Source organism: Anolis sagrei, chromosome 8 (assembly GCF_037176765.1).
Source record: "Anolis sagrei isolate rAnoSag1 chromosome 8, rAnoSag1.mat, whole genome shotgun sequence".
Lineage (NCBI taxonomy): Eukaryota > Metazoa > Chordata > Lepidosauria > Squamata > Dactyloidae > Anolis > Anolis sagrei.
Window position 1 is genome coordinate 26,576,774 of NC_090028.1, and position 22,095 is coordinate 26,598,868.

Sequence of the window (22,095 nt, forward strand, 5' to 3'; positions counted from 1 at the left end):
GATTAATGCATAACCACAAATAACTCATCCATTCTTGTTCTTATTTAAAAGCTTACAGCCGCAACGCAGGGTTGACAGCTCATTACATATGATGCAACCAAAGAAATCCCAAAATGCAGAGGGAGGATTCGATTGAGATTGGATTGAGAAAACACAAGCCTGGTTTCTTACAGGAAGAACTGCTCTTGTCTGCAAAGAGAGCTCAGTAAAGGGTTTATTTTTTAACTTTATTTTTCATACTATATTTCCATAATCCTCGGCCGACAGAGTCAGTGGAAGGAAGCTGTTTTTTGGCTCATTTTCAGACAGGAGCTCGTAACTCTGCCCAAAGCATTTCTCTTGCCAAAGACCTTTTTGGAAATGTTTTGTAATGTGGGAGGAAAGGGACAATAAAACCGTAAGCGTTGCATGAATGAATGAATGAATGACCCTGGTGTTATGAGTCAATGAGATTAGATCTCAGTGGCATTTAATTATGTATACTGTAGGAGAATTAATTGGGGCTGATGTGGCAGTCAATGGGCCAGTCAAACATTGCCATTTGCCTGCTGTGAAATGTCTCATGAAGCCATCCTTCTGTTGAACTTTTGAGAGTTGGCTCACTGGGTTCTATTTGAATCCTGATGTGCTTTTTGATCATTCTGGTTAAGTTCTCTGCATTTTGTTTTGGAATACTGGAAGTGCAGACCCATTCTATTTGCATATTTTTAGACCTTAAATTGTATTGGTTTTACTGTAAGCCGTACTGAGCGGGATTATAGAATCATAGAGTTGGAAGAGACCTCATGGGCAATCCAGTCCAGCCCCCTGCCAAGAAGCAGGAAAATTGCATTCAAAGCACCCCAACAGATGGCCATCCAGCCTCTGTTTAAAAGCTTCCAAAAAAGGAGCCTCCACCACACTCCGGGGCAGAGAGTTCCACTGCTGAATGGGTGTCACAGTCAGGAAGTTCTTCCTAATGTTCAGATAGAATCTCATTTCTTGTAGTTTGAAGCCATTCTTCCATTGCTTCCATAGAATTGGAAGAGACCTCGTGGGCCATCCAGTCCAACCCCCTGTCAAGAAGCAGGAATATTGCATTCAAATCACCCCTGACAGATGGCCATTCAGCCTCTGTTTAAAAGCTTCCAAAGAAGGAGCCTCCACCACACTCCGGGGCAGAGAGTTCCACTGCTGAATGGGTGTCACAGTCAGGAAGTTCTTCCTCATGTTCAGATAGAATCTCCTTTCTTGTAGTTTGAAGCCATTGTTTCGCTTCCTAGTCTCCAGGGAAGCAGAAAACAAGCTTGTTCCCTCCTCCCTGTGGATTCCTTTCACATATTTATACATGGCTATCATATCTCCTCTCAGCCTTCTCTTCTTCAGGCTAAACATGCCCAGCTCCTTAAGCCGCTCCTCATAGGGCTTGTTCTCCAGACCCTTGATCATTTTAGTCGCCCTCCTCTGGACACATTCCAGCTTGTCAATATCTCTCTTCAATTGTGGTGCCCAGAATTGGACACAATATTCCAGGTGTGGTCTAACCAAAGCAGAATAGAGGGGTAGCATAACTTCCCTAGATCTAGACACTATACTCCTCCTTCCTCCCTATGACTCCCTCTCACATATTTATACATGGTTATCATGTCTCCTCTAAGCCTTCTCTTCTTCAGGCTAAACATTTCCAGCTTTTTAAGCCACTCCTCTTAGGGCTTGTTCTCCAGACCCTTGATCATTTTAGTTGCCCTCCTCTGGACACATTCCAGCTTGTCAATATATCTCTGCAATTGTGGTGCTTGTCAATACATCTCTTCAGTTGGACACAATATTCCAGGTGTGGACTAACCAAGGCAGAATAGAGGGGTAGCATGACTTCCCTGGACCTAGACACTAGAGTCCTATTGCTGCAGGCCAAAATCCCATTGGCTTTTTTTGCTGCCGCATCACATTGTTGGCTCATGTTTAACTTGTTTTCCACAAGGACTCCAAGATCTTTTTTAAACGTACTGCTCTCGAGCCAGGCATCCCCCATTTTGTATCTTTGCATTTCGTTTTTCCTGCCAAAGTGGAGTATCTTGCATGTGTCCCTATTGAACTTCATTTTGTTAGTTTTGGTCAATCACCTCTCTAATCTGTCAAGATCATTTTGAATTCTTCTCGTGTCCTCTGGAGTATTGGCTGTCCCTCCCAATTTATTATTATTATTTTATTATTAACTTTATTTGTACCCCGCTAGCATCTCCCGTAGGACTCGATGCGGCTCACACAGGCCGAAGCCCCAAAACACAATACAACAGAACATAATACAACAACAATACCAGAAGCAAATCAAAACAGTTAAGCAAATAACAATAACAGTAACAATACATCAGGACACTTTAACTGGGCCGGCCAGAGCAGTGGGTACAGGAATTAAAAGTGCTGAAGTGGCAGGAGGAATATAGGATTATAAAATAAGTGCGGTGTGCAGCGATCTTAATTCTACTAAAGTGCTTCTAGGACTTGGTGATGGGATTCCTAATCTGAAAAGGCACATTGGAACAGCCAAGTTTTTAAATTCTTTCTGAAAACTGCCAAAGTAGGGGCCTGTCTGAGATCTTTTGGGAGGGCGTTCCAAAGTCGGGGGGCCGCCACAAAAAAGGCCCTGTCTCGCGTCCCCACCAAACGCGCTTGCGACGCGGGTGGGATCACGAGCAGGGCCTCTCCAGATGACCGGAGTGAGCGTGTGGGTTCGTAGACGGAGATGCGGTCACGCAGGTAGGGTGGTCCCAAACCGTTCAGGGCTTTGTAGGTGAGCACCTGCACCTTAAATTGGGCTCGGAAAATAAATGGCAGCCAGTGGAGCTCCTTAAACAGAGGGGTAGACCTCTCTCTATAATGAGCCCCGGTTAGCATCCTAGCTGGTGCCCGCTGGACCAATTGGAGTTTCCGAGCCGTTTTCAAGGGCAGCCCTACGTAGAGCGCATTGCAGTAATCCAATCTAGAGGTGACCAAGGCATGGACCACCCCGGCCAGATCTGCCTTCGCAAGGTACGGTCGCAGCTGGCGCACAAGTCTCAGTTGTGCAAAGGCCCTCCTGGACACCGCCGACACCTGGTGTTGTCTGCAAACTTGATGATCATGCCTTCTAAACCTTCATCTAAGACATTTATAAAGATGTTGAACAGGACTGGAAAAGAGGCAGAACCCCAAGCGGAAGCGTCCTCACTCCTTCCCTCTGTCATTTCCATTCTCCTCTTCTGCATCCAGGCACTTCTTGCTGAACTGCTCTAGCCCAGAGGCCTGGCTTTGCCTTGCCTTAACTCTTTGAGTCCCCGTTAGTATTCTAGGTGTCTAGCTCCTTGTTGGACTGGCAACAGTAGGAGATTCCGTATTATCCGACATTTCCGTTTAACCAATGTTATTATTTATTTTGTTATTTCCAGTATTTCTATCCCACTCCTTCTCAATCCCTGAAGGGGAACTCAGGACAGCTTACATTTGGCAGCAATTCAATGCCACTACATATAATAACAATTACAACAATAAGTAAAACATTCATTAAAACAGTAAGGAAAACAGTATTAATAGCCATATCATCATTCCAGTCGATTCCATATCCAATTCCATGTCCAAAGTGCTATCTATGTATGTTGTCCAAAAACCTGGTCTCAGAAACACGACTTCAATTCCTTCCTAGATGACAGGAGGGACGGAACCGATCTTACCTCAGTGGGAAACGGGGGCCACAACCGAGAAGGCCCTGTCTCTTGTCCCCACCAGACGTATTTGTGACGCTGGTGGGAGCGAGAGCAGGGCCTCCCTGGATGATCTTAAACTGCAAGGCGGGATGTAGAGGGAGATGCGTTCAGACAAGTAAGCTGGACCAGAACCGTATAGGGCTTTATAGGTCAAAACCAGCACTTTGAATTGAGCTCGGAAGTGGACTGGCAGCCAGTGGAGCTGGCACAACAAGGGGGTGGTATGCTCCCAGTATGTTGCTCCAGTTAGCAATCTGGCTGCTGCCCATTGGACTAGTTGTAATTTCCGAACAGTCTTCAAAGGCAGCCCCACATAGAGTGTGTTGCAGTAATCTATTCAGGATGTAACAAGAGCGTGGACCACCGTAGCCAGGTCAGACTTCCCAAGGTACGGGTGCAGCTGGCACACAAACTTTAACTGTTATGTCAGATAAGTGAGACTCTACTGTATTTCCATTTGTGGATCTAAATTCTTTCCCATTCCTCTAATTTTATTGTACGACCTACATTGGCTACCCATTTAAACATACAGTCTTTTAATTGCTCTATTTCTATGTACCATTCTAGCAATTTCTTATACATTTTCATAATTACTTTCTTTGGCAATAACAATATTTTGTCTCAAAATGATTCTTTTTCAGCAAGTCCTCTTGTTTTATCTTTTTTATAATCTATATAAGTACATATATACATATATACACATACACAGACCGGGCCACAGCAACTTGTGGCAGGGGACAGCTAGTAATCTATATAAATAAAAATGTAATGTTCGTTTGTGGGATTAACAGAACTCAAAAACCACTGGACAAATTGCCGCCAAATTTGGCCACAAGATACCTACTAACCCAAGGAGTGATTACTACTCAAAAAAATTGATTTTGTCATTTGGGAGGTGTAGTTGCTGGGATTTATAGTTCACCTACAATCAAAGAGCATTCTGAACTCCACCAATGATGGAATTGAACCAAACGTGGCACACAGGACTCCCATGACCAGCAGAAAATACTGGAAGGGTTTGATGGGCATTGATCTTGAGTTTGGGACCTGTAGTTCACCTACACCCAGAGAGCACTGTGGACTCAAACAATGATGGATCTGGACCAAACTTGGCACGAATACTCAATATGCCAAAATATGAACACAGATGGAGTTTAGGGGAAATAGACCTTGACAATTGGGAGTTGTCATTACTGGGATTTATAGTTCACCTACAATCAAAGAGCATTCTGAACCCCACCAACGACAGAATTGGGGCAAACTTCCCACACAGAATCCCCATGACCAACAGAAAATATTTAAAGCCATCCAGTCCAACTCCCTTCCTCAGGGCAAGAAAACGCATTCAAAGCCCTCCTGACAAAGAGCCATCGAGCCATAGATATATATATGATTCACACACAGAGAGATATAGTATCATAGATTTGAAAGAAGGACAATGATATCTTGCATGTTCCAGAGTAGGCAAACCAAACAATCTCCACATCAACACTGACAAAGAAACAGCAAGAAATACTGTTTACCCACAAACATAAAGAAATTACATATATTAAAAACCAAAACTTTCTCATTACTTTATTTTCCAGATCACCAGACTGGGCCACACCAATGCGTGGCAGGGGATGGCTAATATAGAATAATCATAAAACATTAAAAAGTATGGAGATGAAAGCATCCACTTCTGCAGAGGTTAGGGGTGCAGGATCCCCACAAATGTTGCAAAACTGAGAATAAGAAAAACAGCCATAGCATCTCAAGGGAGGGCCTACAGAGAAGTGTTCTTTCTAGGAATTAGCTTTGCCGTGATGGTGAACTTAAAGCTGGACCTGAAACAATTGGGCAGAGAATCCCTCCTGACTATGGTGCTTGACTATGGTTATTGCTCAGTTGTCGTGCCTAATAAAAATTATGGCCTTGCTACTGTTTGCATTCCCCTGCCTTTTCTTGGCCTGCTAGTTGACATTTTTCAAAGGGCATGTGCCTGTTTGTTCAGAGTTACCTTGCAGACTTCTGGGTTACGCAACAGCTTCCAAATCTTTCATTTCCTGTTGTCTGTCCTGGGAAACCAGCCATGATGTCAGCGTGTGCCACCTTTCTTAATTTAATTTTCATTTTATTTCGAACTTCCTTCCTAGATGTGCGTCCTGCCCCCGAAAGCATCCTCTCAATGGCTTTGCTTCCTGTCTTGATAAGAATAGCTTGTCATTCGAGGTGCTGGCTTATGTCACCCATAAGAGAGTCACTTTCTCAATGCCAGGAGTATCGTCCTCCCGGCTACATCATCATCATCCTATTATTATTATTATTAGTGTTGCAGAATTGTTTGCATTGAAACATTCCAAGGGATTTTATTCGTTTCTTTCTTTTCATTCTTTCACATTTCTCTTCCTCGGTTTGGCTTCTGAAACAGAACACACCCAAAGCGTGTTTTGCTCGTGGCAGAATTTCCTTCTGTTTTTAAAAAGTGATTTTGGTTCAAAGACAAAACAACAAAAACAAAACATGTTTGCATAGATTACATATTTCTGTTTTTTAAGAAAACTATCTAAATTTTTCTTTCAAAAGAGAAAAAGTGACATAAAGAAGTATTATTATTACCCTGATACAACACTACAACTAAGTGCGTACTACCAATCACAAAACGTAAACACAAGAGGAAAGCGTACAAGTACGCACATGCAAAAACAAAACTAACAAACAAAGAGAATAATGCATTGTTGAAGGCTTTCATGGCCGAAATCACTGGGTTGTTGTAGGTTTTCCGAGCTATATGGCCATGTTCTAGAGGCATTTTCTCCTGACATTTCGCCTGCATCTATGGCAAGCATCCTCAGAGGTAGTGAGGTCTGTTGGAAGTAGGAAAATGGGTTTATATATCTGTGGAAAGACTAGGGTGGGACAAAGGACTTTTGTCTGCTGGAGCTAGGTGTGAATGTTTCAACTGACCACCTTGATTAGCATTTAATGGCTACTCAAAGAGCACCTGTTGAACCAACCTGAACACAGCATATTATTTGAGCACACAGAAATGCTGGACCACTCTCACAACCACCATGTCAGACTACACAGAGAAGCCATTGAAATCCACAAGCATGTGGACAATTTCAACAGAAAGGAAGAAACCATGAAAATGAACAAAATCTGGCTACCAGTATTAAAAAAACTCAAAAATTACAACAGCAAAGCAACAAAGAGAAAACAATCAGGCACATCAAATCACCTCTCAAAGAAAGATTCCCCCAGGCACTTCCAAGCCATTAAATGCTAATCAAGGTGGTCAGTTGAAAAATTCACACCTAGCTCCAGCAGACAATAGTCCTTTGTCCCACCCTAGTCTTTCCACAGATATATAAACCCTTTTTCCTACTTCCAACAGACCTCACTACCTCTGAGGCTGCTTGCCATAGATGCAGGCGAAACGTCAGGAGAAAATGCCTCTAGAACATGGCCATATAGCCCGGAAAACCTACAACAACCCAAAGAGAATAATCTGCGAACCTCTCACTATCTGCATATTTTTTATCTCTAATTAGTCTTCTTCTGTCATTTACTTACTTGCTTAGGCGATCCCTCGTAGTCCAAGGATGATGGTCCTCCAAGTGTAGTGTCTTGGTGGTGGGCGTGCAGGTGACTGTGGAGCTTTATTCTTGACCAACATGTTATTCCACAGAGAGGAAATCAGTTTCCAGGTGGAGGGCTGTTGACACGCCTTCCTCTTGGCACATTTCTCCCTTTCGCCCTCCATTCGTGCCTCTGAATTCCACAGCACTGCTGGTCACAGCTGACCTCCAGTTAGAGCGCTCAAGGGCCAGGGCTTCCTAGTTCTCGGTGTCTATGCCACAGTTTTTAAGATTGGCTTTAAGTCCATCTTTAAATCTTTTTTTCCTTTCTACCAACATTCTATTTTCTATTTTTGAATTGGGACTATGGTAACTGCTTTGGGAGACAGTGATCAGGCATTTGGACAATGTGGCCAGTCCAGCAGAGTTGATGGTGCAGGAACATCGCTTCAATGTTGGTGGTCTTTTCTTCTTCCAGCACACTGACGTTTATCCACCCACTTCTGCTTTCAATAACAATCTACTAATTTTGCAAAGCCCACAATTGACAAATGTCCCCATCCTGTGAAACTAATAAGCAAATCTCAGTGTCGCTTCTTGTTGCTGTTGTTGCTACTGTTAGGGAAAGCTACCCTAAAATATGTAGCAGAGCATCCAAAAGCAAACAAGATACAAAAGTTGAGCATTCAGCATATTAGCAAGCAGAGCATGAAGTGCTGTGTGATGTGGCTGTAAAGAATTCAGAGCTTAGGAGGCAAACATGCAATCTTAAAAAATCACAAAAGGTTGGTTTATTTACAGTAATAAAGAACTAACTAAAAGAGACTCAAAACAGCTTGGACAAATATTTCTCCTTGGTTAGCCTTGTCACTTTGTCCATCTCAACTAATTCACAAATTTTGATCAGCTGTTGTCAAGCTTCTTCCTCTTTTCTTCTCTTATTCCTCCTCCTCTTCTTCTCTTATGTTCTTTCCATCTTGTCATGGCATCTCCTCATCAAGGCAATCATGGCAGAATTTCCTTTTGGTTGGAAGTTCACTGCCATTGTTGTCCTTCTGTACAGAATTACCTTCCCTGCTAATTTGAGCCCTGAAATCCCATCTATCCCAGGGCTGTGCCTGTTTTAGCCCCAAAAGCAGAGCAGCCAGTTTTTTAAAATGTTTGACATATTTACAGTGGGGGACACGCTGGGAAATGCTTGGTGGCCCCAGGCAATGAGGCGTTGGCTTCGACTCCAATCCGAGGCATTTTCTGCAGCTTTGGGTAGAATCTGAGGAATTTGTCTCCTGGAAGCAAATGCAGAGAACTCTTGAATTGCTTCTCAATAGGACAAGGCAAGTAGGGAGGGTTAAGGCATGGAGAGGTTGCATTAAGGCCCCGGAGGTAAGGAATAGTCATGGAGATAGGGTAAGCATTTACTGTTGCTGTTGTGTGCCTTCAAGTCATTTTCTTGGCTACATTTGTTGAAATTTGTACGTCATTCAGGAGCCACACAGGGAGCAAGAGGGAGACATATATTACCATATACATCAGTGGCTCTAAACCTTCCTAATGCCGCGACCCCTTAATACAGTTCCGCATGTTGGGGTGATCCACAAACATAACATTATTTTTATTGCTACTTCATAACTGTAATTTTGCTACTGTTATGAATCGTAATGTAAATATCTGATATGCAGGATGTTCTCCAAAAGCAATCACAGGTCTGGAGAACAAGCCCTATGAGGAACGGCTTAAAGAGCTGGTCATGTTTAGCGTGAAGAAAAGAAGGCTGAGAGGAGACATGATGGCCATATATAAATATGTGAGAGGAAGTCATAGGGAGGAGGGAGCAGGCTTCCTTTCTGCTGCCCCGGAGACTATGATGCGGAACAATGGCTTCAAACTACAAGAGAGGAGATTCCATCTGAACATGAGGAAGAACTTCCTGACTGTGAGAGCTGTACAACAGTGAAACTCTCTGCCCCAGAGTGAGGTGGAGGCTCCTTCTTTGGAAGCTTTTAAACAGAGGCTGGATGGCCATCTGTCAGGGGTGCTTTGAATGCAATATTCCTGCTTCTTGGCAGGGGGTTGGACCGGATGGCCCATGAGGTCTTTTCCAACTCTAGGATTCTATGATTCTATTCTATGTATTTCCATTCACTGGACCAAATTTAGCACAAATACCCGATACGCCCACATTTGAGTACTGGTGGGGTTGGGGGGGTGGGTTGATTTTGTCATTTGGGAGTTGTAGTTGTTGGGATTTATCGTTCACCTAAAGACGTGGATGTTCCATTGTGCATTTGATTGACGATTCCTTTGACAGATGGTCCTTAACCATGGCCTTAAATCAAGTTCCTGTATTTGTTTACTGCACTTTAAGTTAAAATGATCTTATTATAACTACTCTATTCCTATGCTGCAGTATCTTTCTTTTGACCAGCCTATCCTCTAACTTGTTTGTGCACCAGCCCTCCCCAAACTGAGACTTGAAGTATTTTTTGTTGTTGTTTACAATGTTTTATTTTGTTCATGATGTCGGTTATATGTGGTTTTAATTTTTATTTGCCTTGTTTTAATTGTATGTTATTTTGGGCCTGGTCCATGTAAGCTGCCCCGAGTCCCTTTGGCGAGATGGAGGCGGGGTAGAAAATAGAGCAGTAGTAGTAGTAGTAGTTCTTCTTCTTCTTCTTCTTCTTCTTCTTCTTCTTCGTCTTCTTCTTCGTCTTCGTCTTCGTCTTCCTCACCTACAAGCAAATAGTGTTTCGAACCCCACCAACAATAGAATTGGGCCAAACTTCCCACCCAGAACCCCTATGACCAACAGAAAATACTTGAAGGAATTTAGAGGAATTGACAGTGATTTAGGGGAGAGCACGCCTACTCTCCCCTTCCTTCTTGGAGTTTCAGAAACAGCCCTCCCCTTGGCTGAGAGGCCAGCTGAGAGGCCAGCCAATCACAGCAAGAAGAGGGCATTTGGTGGGAGGATTCGCCATCTGTTTACAAAAAAGAAGAGAAGGACAGGCAGTGAGATCTTCAGTCTTCTCTGCCAAAGGAGTTCCTAAGACCCCTATGTGTTTCCTGATGGTCTTTGGAGACCCTTCAGAAACCCCCTTCGCGACCCGACCCCAGGTTGAGAAACGCTGAAAAAGATTCATCTATAAGTCAAGGGCAGGTTTTGAGGCCAAAATTATGGATTCTGATATGATGCATAGATAAGTGAAGGGTCACTTCATTACTTAGGCCAGTGGTTCTCAACCTGGGGTCCCCAGATTTTTTTAGCCTTCAACTCCCAGAAATCCTAACAGCTGGTAAACTGGCTGGGATTTCTGGGAGATGTAGGCTAAAAACATCTGGGGACCCCAGGTTGAGAACCACTGACTTAGGCGATCCTAAGTGCACTGGCGGTGGGTCAGTAGGTGACTGTGGAGCACTATTCTTGATCTGCATCTTCTCCCGCAGTGAGGGCATTGGTTTCCAGGTGGAAGACGGAAGAGGGTTGGCTTGACGTGCCTTCCTCTTGGCACATTTCTCTCTTTCACCCTCCATTTGTGCCTCTTCAAATTCTACAGCACTGCTGGTCACAGTTGACCTCCAGCTGGAGCGCTCAAGGGCCAGGGCTTCCCAGTTCTTGGTGTCTATGCCAGTTTTTAAGGTTGGGTTTGAGCCCATCTTTAAATCTCTTTTCCTGTCCACCAACATTCCGTTTTCCATTCTTGAGTTCGGAGTAGAGCAACTGCTTTGGGAGATGGTGGTCAGGCATCCAGACAGCATGGCCGGACCAGCGGAGTTGATGGCGGAGGACCATCACTTCAGTGCTGGTGGTCTTTGCTTCTTCCAGCACGCTGACGTTTGTCCGCTTGTCTTCCCGAGAGATTTGAGAATTTTCCAGAGGCAGTGCTGATGGAATCGTTCCAGGAATTGCATATGACGTCTGTAGACAGTCCACGTCTCGCAGGCGTATAGCAGGGTTGGGAGGACAATAGCTTCATGGAGAAGGTAAAGCACCAATGCTGTCCCATGGGGAATCATTCAAAAAGTCCAGAAATAACACCACATTGGAGAGAATAGAAAGAGTCAGTATTTCTTTTAGTTTCTCCTAGGATGAACAAAATTATCACCTTTTGACACCCTCTTCAGAGAAGAGGATGGTTCCTTTCTGAATAAGTATTTACAGTGACTCTCGGATAAATGGACCCAGGCTTTTGGGTTGATTCTCCCCCCCCCCCTTAAAATTTCTGGACTTGCACATAAGTATATTACTTAAGGGGTCATTATCTACACAGAGAGAGAGATAAAGTCACTCTAGATTTGGAAGATTTTCAGCATTAGCGAAAAGATTTTGTGCTTTCCATCAAATCTTCAGAGTTGTGCCATTGGGCTAATTTCCCCTGAGCCAACAAAGAACCCCTTTTTCTGATCTTAAAAGGGAGTTTTATTGATGTCACAAAGAAGCGGAAGAGCGTCTGCAGCAATGATGAAAATAACTTCTTCTTTTTTAATTTACATATTATCCGGAGTAATAAAAACCTAGTTGGAATTATTTCTGCTTTGTTTGATTCTTAAGAAGTACTAAGGCAGCGTTTCTCAACCTTCCTAATGCCACAAGCCCTTAATACAGTTTCTTATGTTGTGGTGTCCCCCGACTATAACATTATTTTCGTTGCTACTTCACAACTGTAATTTTGCTACTGTTGTGAATCGTCATGTAAATATCTGATATGCAGGAGGTATTTTCATGATTTTGTCATTTGGGAGTTGTGGTTGCTGGGATTGATAGTTCACCTACAATCAAAGAGCATTCTAAATTCCACCAACGATAAATTGAACCAGACTTGGCACACAAAACTCCCATGACCAAGAGAAAATACTGGAAGGGTTTGGTGGGCATTGACCTTGAGTTTGGAAGTTGTAGTTCACCTACATCCAGAGAACACTATGGACTCAAACAATATTTATTTATTTATCGTGTCAGGGGTGAACCAAAACAGTTGTATTGCATTAAAAAATACAGACAAACAAACAAACAAACCACAGTTTTTGCAGACTTGGTATTCTATTAAATGTCCTTTGACCAGTAGCCGACCACTTGGAGTGCCTCTGGTGTGGCTGCAAGAAGGTCCTCCATTGTGTATGTGGACTCAAACAATGATGGATCTGGACCAAACTTTGCACGCATACTCAATTTGCTGAAATATGAACACTGGTGGAGTTTGGGAGAAATATACCTTGACATTTGGGAGTTGTAGTTGCTGGGATTTATAGCTCACCTATAATCAAAGAGCATTCTGAATCCCACCAACGATATAATTGGGCCAAACTTCCCACAGAAAACTCCCATGGCTAACAGATAATACTGTGTTTCCTGATGGTCTTTGACAACCCCACAGGAGTGGCAAAATTCCTCACAGTGGCAACAAGACTGAGAAAGCAGTATTACTTGAAACCATGTAGATGTATCTTGTACAATGGGAGGATTTATAATTACTGTTGGTTTTACTGATGGGTCTATGGAGTGTAATAAAATATTCTTTTTGTTGTTGCCTTTGTTTGCTTCTTAAGAGGGAATTGATGGATCAGTGGGCCTTTCCTCCATCTAACTGTCTTTCTGGGGTCCATTTTCCAGCCGCCAGACTGAGCCACCAAAGAAGGAAAAAGAGGTGACCACGACCGGTTCCTCTCAGTCCAAGAGAGCAGATGAGTGGAAGGACCCTTGGCGCCGATCGAAGTCCCCCAAGAAGAAACATGGGATGTCTGCTTCACCCAGCCGTGCTCGTCGGCGCCGGAAAACCTCCGCTTCCTCGGGTTCCGGCTCAGGTTCCTCGAGGTACAGTCCCCAAAAGGGTTAGCGGCGATGCAAAAGGACAATGTCTTCTGTCCTAACAGGATCCTGTTAGTTAGAAATGGGAAGGAAAATCAGGTAAACAGCTTGACTCTGGCACATTTGACGTGACCGGGTGAGAGAAGTAGGCCATAATCCTGGATAAATGGACTCCAAAGATGAGTCTTGGCCACATAGAGATACACATGCAGAATGGGAAAATGTGAACCTTCAAACTCTTAGGTCCAGATATTCCGCCAAAACTTTGATCACCCCAAACAATCCCTTAAAAACAGCCCCGAAAACCTGGTGCTTTAAGTCTCCTTGCCTCTTATTACCCTCCACAGTCATAACCACACACAAACTGGCTTTATTTTGGCCAATTAGTAGAACAGGACAGGATTGTGACATCACTTCCTCCATAGAGATTGCAACAGTGCACCCTTTAGGGGGGTAAATGGCTCCTGTTCTTGTTTTTTCAAACTCGGCCCCCTTTTTACATGGGCATTAACAAAATCCACAGATAATAGCACAGCCCAACCACATGGATCATGCATGCTTTTCAGTGTATTAAGATTTGGAGGGGGGATTGTTCTGATTGCCTCATTGATTCCCACATTTTTTTTCCTTCCAGGTCTTCATCTCGCTCCTCCTCCTATTCTGGATCCGGTTCGTCGCGCTCCCATTCAAGATCTTCATCCTACAGCTCCTACTCCAGTCGCTCTTCAAGGCACAGCTCCTTCTCAGGCAGTCGGTCCAGGTATGGTCTTTCCTGCCTCTCAGCCGTGGGAGATTCACCCGTTGCCTGGTCCTTCAAGAAAATGACCAGGGCAGGGCTTCCTGTTGCCATGCACATGTCTTGAACCTCCATTGCAGTGTGCCAGTAGTTAGCTAGGGTTGATGGGAACTGCGCCTTGGTGGGCAACAGGTTGGAGAAAGCTGTCTTAGATTTACAGGGGTCCTGTGGTGGAATACAGACCATCTGTTATATTTTGATGTAATACAGGCTTCTTGATTTTCAGACCCTCCAAAGCCAGGTGAGCAGTTCAGTTGACAACCCCCAGCTTTCCTAGATCTGAATTTCACCTTTTCCTTGTCCCTCAGCCCTTCCTTTGGACCCAAAGGTTTTCTTTAGCTCTCACATTCTTTCTCCTCATTTCCCCATCTAGATCAGTGGTTCTCAACCTTCCTAATACCGCAACCCCTTAATACAGTTCCTCATGTTGTGGTGATGAGTATTGACCTTAAGTTTAGGAGTTGTACTTCACCTACCTCCACTGTGGACTCAAACAATTATGTATCTGTTTTTGAATTCTTGGAGTTGTAGTTCACCAACACCAAAAACAAAGAGAGGGACAGGCAGAGAGATCTTCAGCCTTCTCTGCCAAAAGGGTTCCTAAGACCATCAGAAATATGTGTTTTTTTATGGTCTTTGGCAACCCCTCTGAAATCCCTCTCGTGACCCCCCGCCCCCAGGTGTCCCAACCCTCAGGTTGAGAAACACTGATATGAATGCCTTTTGAAACTGGCTGAGCTATGGCTGTATTTTTTAATTGATTGGGGCAATGGATTATGTAACTTTCCTCAGCTGCAAAGAAGTTGTTTGGACCTTAAGAACAGAGTAAAATAGAGAGGAGATAGATGCGCCACAATTGCTGAGAGCCAGCCATGGAAGTGAGATCAGAATATCTGAAAGTGGCAGGAATCAGATCCCCTTATAGCAGCTGTGTAGCTTAGAAAGGTTCTGCTATTACCAAAATCCTTCAACCAGATTATCTGTGCTGGCTGGGATTGGATGGATGTTGATCATATGATTGTTTTCATGGATGTTGGCCACAGAATAACCTTTAATGGAAGTTGGCCATAGGGTTACCTTCAATGGATGTTGGCCATACAGTCATTTTCATGGAAGTTGGCCACAGAGTTACCTTCAATGGAAGTTGGTCATAGGGTTACCTTCAATGGAAGTTAACCATACAGTCATTTTCATGGAAGTTGGCCACAGAGTTACCTCAATGGAATTTAACCATAGAGTTACCTTCAATGGAAGTTGGCCAAAGGGTTACCTTCAAGGGAAGTTAAGCATACAGTCATTTTCATGAAAATTGGCCACAGAATTACCTTCAATGGAAGTTGACCATAGAGTTATCTCAATGGAAGTTGACCATAGAATTAGTTCTGTGGGAAGTTGAACATAGAATCACCTTCAGTGGAAGTTGACCATACAGTCACTTCCATGGAAATTGACCACAGTCACCTTTGATGGAAGGTGACCATAGAGTAATTTCCATTTAAGCTGACAATAGAGCGGTATCCAGTGGAAATTGAGTGTAGAGTTGTTTCCAGCAGAAATTGACCATCCATGGATGTTGACCCTAGAATTTCCTCTGGCTGAAGTTGTTCATAAAATTGCCTGTGGGTTTATTTGTGCAGACTGGGATATTCTGAATGTTGCCTTAAAAAAGATCTTTCAAGTTCCATACAGGATAGTCTCTGCTAATCTCGTGTCATCTAGGTGTGCTCACTTTTAAGTCTTTTCACCTCTGTCGGCTTCTGGAGGGCAACAGAGTTGGGAAAAGCAGGCCTACAATTTTGCATTTCTCTTCCCCATACCAATATCGCTGGTAAGCCCACTCCTTCACAAGTGTGGCCTGTCGATCTGTTTGCACACAAATCTGCGTCTTCGTAGTATTATAAAACTCAAGCTTGGAATCTCAAACAGATGCAGTCATCTCCGCGGCCTCCGTGTGACAGTAATAGAAGCCGGTTTCCGCAGACGGCTCTGTGCCAAACTACACCAGTTCATTTTACATGTTTGGTTAGCTCTTGAAGAGTGATAAAAAGAGTGATGAAATTCCCATACGACGTAACTAATTGTCTTTTAAATGGGAAAGAGGACAAAAGAAAGAGAGAGTTGTGTCAACAAATCGTGGGCAGTGTTATGACCAACGGAAGAGGGTTTCTTTCAAACGGCAGGGCTTTATGGACAAGGTTTTATAGCATCTCATGACGCCTTGATGCAAGCGGCAGTCAATACTGATTTTCCTCCTCCTTTCTTGACCTTTTCTCTTAGCATCTTCCAAAGTAGGTGAACCACTTGGGAAAATCACTTTTTGTTAGGAGTAAGATCAAAATCCTGCTAAGAAAATACCTTAGAAAACTTAGAAAATGACTTGAAGACACTGAGTTGCTGTGAGTTTTCCGCACTGTCTGGCCATGTTTCAGAAGCATTATGTCCTGACGTTTTGCCTGCATCTGTGAGTTTTCCAGGCTGTCTGGCCACGTTGCAGAAGCATTCTCTCCCGGCATTCTGCCCACATCTATGGCAGGCATCCTCAGAGGTTGTGAGCTCTGTTGGAAATTAGGCAAGTGGGGTTTATATATCTGTGGAATGTCCAAGGTGGGAGAAAGAACTCTTGTCTGCTTGAGGCAAGTGTGAATGTTGGAGTTGACCACCTTGATAGCATTTTATAGCCTTGCAGCTTCAAAGCCTGGGTCTGTTGGGAATCCCAACAAAGGATTCTCCCAGGCAGCAACCAGCTAGGCTTTCTGTTGGAAACTGGGCAAGTAAATCTGTGGCATGTCTAGGGTGGTAGAGGTAGAAAGAACTCTTACCTGCTGAGGCAAGTGTGAATGTTGTAATTGGCTGCTTAGTTTAGCATTTAATGGCCTTGCAGCTTCGAAGCCTGGCTCTTTTGGGAATCCCAGGCAGCAACCAGTCAGGCTTTCTGTTGGAAACTAGGCAAGTGAGGTTTATTTATCTGTGGAATGTCCAGAGTGGTAGAAAGAACTCTTGTCTGCTTGAGACAAATGTGAATGCTGCAGTCGGCCACTTTGATTAGCATTTAATGGTCTTGCAGCATCCTCAGAGGTTGGGAGGTCTGTTGGAAACTAGGCAAGTGAGGTTTATATATCTGTGGAATAATATCCAGGGTGGGAGAAAGAACTTTTGTCTGTTTGAGGCCAATGTGAATGTTTCAGTGGGCCACTTTGATTAGCATTTAATGGCCTTGCAGCTTCAAAGCCTGGCTGGTTCCTGCCTGGGGAAATCCTTTGTTGGGATTCCCAACAAAGCTAGGCTTTTATACAATCATAGAGTTGAAGGAGACCTTGTGGGTCATCCAGTACAACCCCTATTTAATCGCTGCAAGGCCATTGAATGCTAATCAAAGTGCTCAATTGCAACATTCACACTGGCTTCAAGCAGACAAGAGTTCTTTTTCCCATTCTGGACATTATTCCACAGATATATAAACTTCACTTGCCTAGTTTCCAATAGACCTCACAACCTCTGAGGATGACTGTCATAGATGTGGGTAGAATGTTGGGAGAGAATGCTTCTGGAACATGGCCAGACAGCCTGGAAAACTCATAGCAACCCAGTGGTTCTGGCCATGAAAGCCTTTGACAACGACTTGAAGATGTTCAACAAAAACAAGCATACCCCAATATTTAGAGATTTCCCCCCCCCCTCAAATGCCCCAGCTGCTCACCTCCAGATAGCATAAAGAGCAATTTTAACACATTATTTTTATTAACATTTGAAGAAATACAACTCAAATCCACCCAATTTTTAAAAAAAGAAAACAAACAGAAGCACATACACTAGGATAAAATAAAGAAAAGGTGAACTTATGTAAGCCCTGCTTTGTTACAGGGCACAGCTTACCTGGGCTTTGCCAATACCTAGCTCTACCTGGGTTCCCCCCCCCCCCCCCCAGGGGGTTGAGAGGGGCGGGGTACAAATATCCTAAATAATACCTTGTAGATTTAGCAAAGTACTTAAGACCATTTCCAGAACTCAGTTTCTTTTTTGAATGGCTGTACTGGTTGCAAACAAGGGCTGGAGGGGATAGGGGAAATGGGGCATTTGTAGGATTAGGGTTGTGGGGCAGAGAGCCAAGTGGAGCGGAGAGGCGCCTCCCCAGATTACTGGAAACCCTCGCAGGCGTGTTCCTCAGTTTTACACTTTTACAAGGCATGTCCTGCCCACACATTTCGAGGATGTCTTCCTGCCCTTCCAGGGCTTCACATTCTCTGTGGGTTTTTTTCCACAGAGATATTACCTCGAAAGCAGAGGTGTGACCCTACTATCTCTACTTCAGTGGTTTATAGAAACTTCGAGCATAGAACAAGGCTGCCTTGAGCACGGCATGAGAATTGTTTGGCACAACCTGGAGAGGGCTTCCAGTAGCATTTGGATAATCCAAAATGCAAAATAATTTAATTTTTATGAGCTACTTCTAGCCCATCATTGTTGTCAAAAATATTAAAAATTAACTAGTTGTTTTAAATTACAAAACTGTGAGTCAAGCATTGAAAGGGTTAAATGGATGCAGTGGCTCAGCAAAAGCTGCAGTTCAATATACAGTGTTCCCTCACTTATCGCAGGGGTTACGTTCCAGGACCTCCCGCGATAAGTGAAATACGGCAATGTAGGGACCCTCCCTCCCCCGCCTCACAAGGCCTTCAACCTGGGGCTTGTCTCACACTGAGGCCTACTAACATTGAAGCCTTCTCCCACTGAGGGTTCTCTCAGACTGGTGCCTCTCTCACACTGAGGTGAACTAACACTGAGACCCTCTAAGCTACAGATACACCTGCTTACAGTGTTCCCTTGCTCCTTCGCGGTTCCCTTACCACGGACCCGCTGTTTCGCAGTTTTCCTTGCACAGCCCTCCTCCTTGCCTTCTCCCTCTCTCACACACACTTTGCCTTCATTTTTCCTCTCATCTTTCCTCTGTCTTCCTCCCTCCCTCGGGTGCTCATGCCACCCTTCCCTGGCAAGAAGGACACTTTCTTTCTCCTCCGCTTTCCCTCCTCTTCTCTCTCTCACTCGGCTCGTACTGCTTCTGCAGGAGCTGCCGCCAGAATAGGCTGAAGGGGCAGGGGCTCCAGCGACTCCCTCCGTTTCCTCCCAAGCTTCTTCCTCCTCCTCCTCTTCCTCTTTCTCCCACAGCCTCAGGAGGGAAAGTGGAGGAGGAAGGAAGGTAAGAAGGGAGGGAGGAAAGGCGAGGAGGAGGAGGAGTGCTGCACAGGCGATAGTATCCCTCTTGCCAGGGGAAGGTGGCATGAGCACCCAAGGAAGGGTGGAAGAGAGGGGAAAGAGGAGAGGAAAGAGAAGGCAAAGTCTGTGAGAGAGAGGAAGGCAAGGAGGAGGGCTGTGCAGGGAAAAACCGCAAAACAGCAAGTCCATAGTAAGCAAACCACAAAGGAGTGAGGGAACACTAAGCAGGTGTATCTGTAGCTTAGAGGGTCTCAGTGTTAGTTCACCTCAGTGTGAGAGAGGCATCAGTCTGAGAGAACCCTCAGTGGGAAAAGGCCTCAGTGTTAGTAGGCCTCAGTGTGAGAGAAGCCCCAGATTGAAGGCCTTGTGTGTAAAGCTCATGTGTGAAGCTCCAATGTGAAGACTGCTGTGTTTAAAGCTGTGTGAAGCTCCTGTGTAAGTTTGGTGTGAGAAGAGGCTTTGTGAGAGTGAAGCTGTTTATCTGCATGAGAAAGAAGTCCAGTGTGGAAGCAAAGAAGGAAGTATAAAGAACTTTATTTGTGTTATGGAAACCTTCTGTTGCAAATAGTGCAGCAATATTACTAATAGTGCAGAAAAGCCTCCTATGGAAGAGATAACATTGGTCTGTGTGTTTTTGTTCTTTTATCACTTTGGGCTACTGTGCTGGTACAGCCGTACCAGAAGCTCCAACTTTATTTGCTTTGTACTAAGTGTTTGCTTGCAGCCTAAGGCTTGGGATTCTGCAGAAGGGTGGCTTCCTGTTAAAGTTTGCAGTTATAGGGCAGGCCTCCTGTCCATCATCGTTAAGCATTGGTTCCGCCCCCTGTTCAGGGCTCTGAGAGGGAAAAGAACCATTTTGGTCAGTCTCAGCAAGGAAAGCTAATGTACAGGATGTGTACAGATTTCTCCTGTACAAAAGCTTCAACCCTTAAGACTTTCTGGGGGGAAACAGTCTTAAGAGCATCCAAAGATTCCCAGGAAAACAGCCCTAAAGCTCTGAGGAATTTGGAGGGGAAAACAGCTTTGAATATCAAAGAACTCCAGCTTAAAGCCTTCAGGCCTTACTGGTAGGTCCACTCGGTGCTTTGAGACGCAGTTCAACCCGGTAGTGGAGCCCACATCAGTTAGGCCTAGTTCACAGTCAGCCTGGGAGAAGTTCGAAAGGGATTTTCTTTTAGAGTAAAGTAACAGAAGCCACCAGTAGCACAAAAGCCTGGAAGCATTTGTTAACCTTTTGAAGACGAGAGAAGTTTCTGTTTGATTGTTCATCAATAAAAGACTTTGTTATATTTCACAAGCCCTCTAAAGACTGTTTGTGGTGGAAAATCCTTAAGAACTTCTCTTCGGGCCCCTTGGCTTCCCGCTGGGCTCAAGTTGCACGTCCTGTTTTAAAAGCAATTCATCTCAGGCCCAGCGTACGACAGAACAGCTACTGATGCTGAGTCACGCTGCTGCTGCTAAGTCATTCCGCTGTACATTTCTGAAGAGGGTCTTTTGTTAATAAACCCACTTGCCCAACCATTGTTAACTACCTTCAAGTTGACCCTATGATTGAGATACCTTCAGGTCATCCTGTTATCATCATCCCTGATGGTATCTCTCCTCCTGGAATGCGATCTTCTTCTTTTACTACTTCCTTCTGCCTTTCCAAGCATCACTGTCTTTTCCAGTCATGATGAAACCAAAGTACAACAGCCTCAGTTGGCTTCTAGGAAGAGTTCAGGCTTGATTTGCTCTCAGACCTGTTTCTTTGTCTCCTTGGCAGTCCAGAATTTCCATAGCACTCCCCTTCAGCACCGCATTTAATGAGTTGATTGTCTTCCTTATCAGCTTTGCTTCACTTCTAGCTTTTCCAACCAGACATAGAAACTCGAAATATAGTGGCATGTAAAGAAGTAAGTTTATTACGGTCGATGACCAGATCACAACATTGGGACCCAGTCCCATACATTCACATCAAACCCAAAGGGTTATACAGTGGCATGAACAGTCCTGACTTGGGTACTCAAAACTATATTGAGAATTAGTTGCCTGTTAATGTTGGTGCAGACATCCACCCCACCCCTGTTCTATTGTTTGGTCTTGGCTAAATAATTTGACTAATCTAGTGCCACCCATCCTCCTTAACCTCCTCTTACCTGCCAGGATTGCATTTGCCTTTGAAAGCTGTTTTCCCCCATACTTTGCTTGAATTCTATTTCAAATAAAGAATTAAATTGGTGTGACTTGTCGCTGGTGCTGCGCCAAAGTTCTGAAAATTGTTTACATTTATGGACATACTTCAAAAAGTTTGAAGAATTTCAATTGTCCTTTAAAAAAATTCTGCTGTTTTGTAATGATCTTTAGCTAATTTGATTTCATAATTAACCAATGTGACCTGCTGATAGTGCTGTGCTGATATAATATAATTGCTTTAATTGATGTTTTAATGCAGTGTTTCTCAACCTTTCTAATGCCGTGACCCCTTAATACAGTTCCTCATGTTGTGTTGTCCCCCAACCATAACATTACTTTTTTTCTACTTCATAACTGTAATTTTGCTACTGTTATGAATTGTCATGTAACTATCTAATATATGCAGGATGTATTTTCATTCACTGGACCAAATTTGGCACATATACTCGATATGCCCAAATTTGAATACTGGTGGGATATGGGAGGTGATTTTGTCATTTGAGAGTTGTAGTTGCTGGGATTTGGAGTTCACCTACACTCAAAGAGCATTCTGAACTCCATCAACCATGGAATCGAACCAAACTTGGCCCACAGAACTCCCATAACCCACAGGAAATACTGGAAGAGTTTTGTGGGCATTGACCTTTCAGTTTTGGAGTTGTAGTTCTCCTACATGCAGAGAGCACAGTGGACCCAGATAATGATAGATCTGGAGCAAACTTGGCACAAATACTCAATTTACCCAAATGTGAACACTGGTGGAATTTGGAGAAAATAGACATTGACATTTGGGAGTTGTAGTTGCTGGGATTTATAGTTCACCAACAATCA

The 22,095-nt window shown here is 44.0% G+C and overlaps 1 protein-coding gene across 3 annotated transcripts in view; it reads left to right on the top strand.

The window, feature by feature from the left end:
• Positions 1-22,095, top strand: part of ZC3H18 (zinc finger CCCH-type containing 18) — a 99,335-nt gene that overhangs the window by 44,524 nt on the left and 32,716 nt on the right. For all 3 annotated transcript variants that reach the window (XM_060787918.2, XM_060787917.2, XM_067471061.1), the window contains exons 10-11: positions 12,888-13,088; positions 13,717-13,842. In XM_060787918.2, coding sequence (XP_060643901.2) covers positions 12,888-13,088; positions 13,717-13,842 — 327 coding nt within the window. The remainder of the gene's footprint in view (positions 1-12,887; positions 13,089-13,716; positions 13,843-22,095) is intronic.